General features: G+C 26.3%; 1 protein-coding gene across 1 annotated transcript; it reads left to right on the forward strand.

Annotated features, from left to right (window-relative positions):
• Positions 1-2,591: 2,591 nt before the first annotated feature.
• EIN_393430 (hypothetical protein) lies at positions 2,592-4,936 on the forward strand (the record flags this gene model as incomplete). Its single annotated transcript, XM_004183230.1, has 3 exons — positions 2,592-2,635; positions 2,981-3,332; positions 3,443-4,936. The coding sequence occupies 3 exons, from the start codon at positions 2,592-2,594 to the stop codon at positions 4,934-4,936; spliced, it is 1,890 nt and encodes a 629-aa protein (XP_004183278.1).
• Positions 4,937-5,612: the final 676 nt, after the last annotated feature.

Genomic DNA, 5,612 nt, shown 5'->3' on the forward strand with positions numbered 1-5,612 from the left:
ATTTGGTTTTGAAGTTGAAATGAAAATACAAATTGCAAAAAGTAACATCAACACATCAGGGATATTTAAAAAACAGACAAAATTTGTGTACACACAATAGTCTTTATAAAAAATATAAACTTTTCAAAAAAACCATTTTATTAACTGTGTATTTTTTCAGACAGTACGATAAAGCAATATTTTTGACTGTTTTTTCTGTTTATAATATATTTTTTTCATCTTTTGGTATTTACTATATTGTGACCAATCTCTTGAAGAGTGTTTATCAAAAGAAATTAAAATATAACAAGCAATTATTAAAAACAGTTTTTAGTGTTAAATATATATTGTTTTTATAACAATTTCCCTCCATTACATATAATCCACATATTTTTATATTGTTGTCTGACTTTTTGTCTAATAATGGACTGTTTAACCAATTGTTTGTTAATGACTGTTGACAAGTTGATGTATACAGTTACTTATTTTAATAATCTATTGAAAAGAGTGTTTAAAATGAATAAGGTAAACCATAACTATATTTTTAATTTTTCAAACAACAAAAAATCAAACTTCTTTGTTTATCAATGCTATTTTATTGATTTATTTGGTGTATATTTTTAATTTTTGTTGTGTTTTACATTATAAGTAATTTATCTTTTTATTGTCAATTAAAATTTTTAAATTTTTAAATTATTATTATTATTATTATTATTATTATTATTATTATTATTATTATTATTATTATTATTATTATTATTATTATTATTATTATTATTATTATTTGGGTTGCTTGATAATCAATTGCATTAACATCACTGTCTGTAAAAGCGATGTATAATGAATTCGTTTTATTATTATGATATTTTACAATTATTTCGACTCTATCATTTTCACTACAACACAGAAACGTGTTACTTATTGTTAATATCAACTACTGTTATCAATTTGCGTCATTCAGTGAACATAATTAATTATGTTTTTTCTTGTTACCACTATTATTATTTGTTTGTTTTATCATACACAAAATAGCAATTATCACGTTAGTTATGTGTGCTTTTTATCATCATTTTTAGATTTTATGAATATTTTTCTTGGAGTTGGCATATAATAGTCTATCTCGATAAGATTAACTATATTTTATTATGAACAACCATTTTTATTAGTCATTGTTTGTATTTTTATATTTTTGAAATTTATAAAACTTTCGAGCAGGACACAAATTCAATTTAGATATTAAAACATTTTTTTGAAATTAAATACAGAAATTGAATATTTAAAAACTATAAATTACTACCATAATCAATCTCAGTTGATTTTACACAATGACACTTTCACATAGAGATTGATTCAACTCATGGCTGGATTGAATGAGTGACATTTTTAAACATTCGCTGCGTTTTGTGGGTTTTTTAATATATTTAAAAGTCAAAATTTGTTGTTATAAATTAATTGTTTCAAAATGGTACATTTAAGTTTTTTATTGTTGAATTGTGTTGTACTTATTAAATAATAAATCAAATAATTAATTTGATAACTTTCAAATTTGCTTTCTTTTATATTTGCCAAACATTATTTTCAATTACAAAATCAAACATCAAGTGGTCGCAATTGACTGTTTATGGGGTAATAAAACCACAACAACAAAACTGTGTTATGTATCCGAAACGTCAATTTTATTAACATAAGTATCAAAAATTCAACCATTGTTTAATTTTACAAGTATTTTTAATTATTTTTTGTTTTAATTAATGTTTTTAAAATAATATAAAATGTTATTTATTTATAACAATAAATATTATATATTACTATAATTTGCTAAAGCCGACTTTTCCCACCAACTCTTTATTATTTTGGTTGTAATTTTTGTTCTGTTTTGCTTTCAAATTTTTATATAAAAAATAAATGCACAAAACCATTTTTTGGTATAAAAAATAAAAATAATTCCATTATGATAATTTTATATTATTTGTTTTTATCTATTTTTTCGGGAAAATCACCTAATAATATATCAAATTTATTTAAACAGTTTTGGGACAAATTTTTAAAAAACTGTTAAAAAGAGCAGTATTGGGTTGTCGGCGAGTTAAATAGTTTTTTATTATAGTAAAAAAGTGTCTATTTATGAATGATTGAACAGAGAAAAAAAATATTTATTTGTGAATTTATCATGGAATTGTAGAAAATTCGATTCATTATTTTTTATCTAAAATCAGAGTTTTCGTTTAAAGTAGTTTTTAAATCATAATTAAATTAGATTATTATTTAAGTGTACCCAAATTCAAGGTTCCAAGCAAAATATCTTTTTGTGAATTTTGCATTTGATTGTCCCAATGACCCACAAATAGACGTAACCCACAAATTTGAAACCCCACAAAAAGACGATTTTTACTGTATGATCTTAAAAACATTAAATGATGAAAGTTAAATTAGAAGCTTTTCGTTATCAAATCGTAATGAAATATTTCTTGTATGAACAAAATTATATCAACTCGATGTTAACATGTAAAAAAATGAAATGGTACTTGACCGATTTCGATACAACCCGATTCCCGTAAAATCCACCAAATTGTTTCCATATATGGAGACTCAATACTTATACACAAATTTTGATGATATTTTCGCAGGAATATCCCGACTTGTCGTCTTGTACAAAGTGACTTACTCTGAAACAAAAACTTTATTTCCAGACTTTGATGTAGAGTTTAAAAATGTGACTATATCTTCATCTGATATCAAAAAACAAAAGATCATGACATTCACTCAAATACCTAAAACCATAAAAATATACGAAAATAAAATTTTTAAACACTTTTGATTTTAAAGAGTTTGGTGTTCCAACACATATAACTGAATTGTACTGTTCTTGCTTCTACAATAATACCACACTCACTTCAGTGACACTGTGTGACGGGTTAAAAGTCATACCTTCGTGTTGTTTTGGTTCTTGCAAGAATTTGGTTTCTGTAAATGTTCCAACCACAATTATTTCAATTGAAAGTTCTGCTTTTGAAAAGTGTGGTATTATCAAATTCACAATCCCTGATACCGTCGTATCGCTTGATTTAAATCTGTTTAATTCATGCGCTAATTTAGAGAAACTTGTTATATCCAAGAACGTTAATGTCTTGCCATATTACATATGCGAAAATTGCACCAAATTAACACGCGTTGTACTCCCAAATTATTTAATTTCAATTAAAGCAGAAGCTTTTTGTGATTGCAGCCAACTTGTTGATATTACCATCCCAAATACTTTACTTCGAGTTGAGTTTGGCACTTTTTCGAACTGTGAAAAACTTCAGAACTTATATTTAATGAAGTGTGTGAAATTGAGAATGGGGTGTTTAGTGGTTGCACAAGTTTAACATGTTTGATTGTTACAAAAATCAATGGAATTATTAAAAACACAATTTCTTTAAATGAAGTTGATGTGTATGAACGGTTGAATGAAACATTTGAGTGTACTTTGGATGACGATTTTGGCTCAGAAGGAGAGTTAAAAAGTGACCGAAAGTATACAACACTCGATATGTCATACGACTGCAATTTTGAATGTACAGACTCGGTGTTTTTTATACCCGAAAATTTCACAAAAATTGAAAATATGCCATTTTATAAAAATCGAGATATCTACGTGATATATATGTCTCAGAGCGTTTTCGATATCAAACGTGTTTTACTTAACAAATTTGATAATTTGGAAGAAATTTATATGTCTTCTCACATCAAAAAATTTAATAAGTCAATATTTGAAAATTGTGTCAATTTAAAACATATATTTAACATGCAAAACGTGACTAAAATACGCCAATTTTGCTTCAAAAATTGTTCATCTTTAAAAAGTCTTCACATCAACAAACGTGCAAAAATTTCGTTCGGCTGTTTTGAAGGATGTGTTGGACTAACTTCTCTTGAAATACCAAACAACAACAAAAAAGTCACATTTCAAGTAACAAATGAAGACGAAAAAGTCTTAACACCATTTGGTTATACTTTTGGTGATCATGTCTGCTATTTCAATTCAAAAGACACATTTTTAAAATTTGATGAAATTAAAGATAAAAATTATTTCTATGAATTACAAGGAAATTTTTCAAGTGAAGAACTTGACACAATTGTAATTCCAAATAATGTCACAAAAATATCAACTGGCTTTTTTGGTATGGACGCATTAAAAAGTATTGATTTGGGATGCGTGAAAGAACTTGAAGATGAGTGTTTTGAGTGTAGTGTAAATTTTTTAACTATTCCAACAACTTTGACAAAAATTGGGACAAAATTATTCCAAAGTAAAATAAAACCAACTTCAATTGATTTTTGTGGAAATAAATATTACACGGGAATTGTCACAAAACAAGAACAAAATTTCATTGAAAAATGTGGAGTTCAATGCACCAATTTAGAATTTGAGTTAAACAATTTTGAATATTACAAATACATTCCAATGGGTTACAAAGTGATTGGGTCAGACCGATATCAATTACCATTATATCTTACACAAATAATTATACCATATGGGGTCTCACAAATCAATTCACATTGTTTTTCTAATCTTCCAAATTTAAAGAAAGTCGAGTTTCCAGAGACACTTCGCAATATCAATTATGGCGCTTTTGCCTTTTGTTATTCTCTTGAAAACGTCACATTTTCACAAGCACTTCAATCAATCAGAAATTTTGTGTTTTATTATTGCATCAATTTTACACAAATTGTACTTCCAATAAGTTTAGTTGACATTGGCAGTTCCGCATTTTCAAATTGTGAACATGTAAAAAGCATTGATGTTCCAGTTTCCGTTTATTCAGTAAGTGGTGTGTTTGATTCATGTTATTCACTCACTTCAATTAACATCAAAAACACACGTGAAAATACTTCTACTTGTTCAACTTATAACGGACCTTTTACGTGTTGCAATTTCGAAGAAATTACAATTCCTAAGAGTGTCACCGAATAAAAAAAACGAGTTTTGAGGATATGACATATTCGACAAGGGCAAAATGTTAAAAGAAATTTACGTCAAAGAGAAAAAAGCAACCAAAATTAGTTTACCCGTCACATACAAAATAGCTCAAAATTTAATAAAAAACGGTGTTTGTTGTGATACTATTTTCTATACTCAAAAAGACGTCAAAAATATTTAGAAATCGTTTTTGAAAACGGCAAAAAAGTTGGAGAAATTACCAACAATGTTGTTGGACTTTGTGATAATTGTTTTAGAAAATATAAAGAGGTGCAAACAATTTTCGTTCCCAAAAGCGTGAGAAGTGTTGGGAGATTTTGTTTTCATAATTCGGTCGGAGAAGAGAACGTATTTTTTGAATATAAAAACACCGTCATAATAACTGAAGACAAATTTTTGTTTTGAAAGATAAAAGAAATTTTTTTCGTTTATGTTGTTGTTTTTATAAAATAATTGTTAAATGTTAATTTTAAACATTTTTTATTACAAAACACACACCATTTTGTTGAAATTAACCGGAAAACAAGGACATGGCTTATAAAAACAAACCAAATTTTGAAATCTTGGCAATTCGCAACATAGTTTTACCAATCATGAAACAATTTTCTTTTTGTTTAATTCAAATATTTTACCAATGAAATGATCTCTTTTTATGTTGTTCTATTTTTTT

This window comes from Entamoeba invadens, assembly GCF_000330505.1.
Source record: "Entamoeba invadens IP1 unplaced genomic scaffold scaff_1105074726271, whole genome shotgun sequence".
Taxonomy (NCBI): domain Eukaryota; phylum Evosea; order Mastigamoebida; family Endamoebidae; genus Entamoeba; species Entamoeba invadens.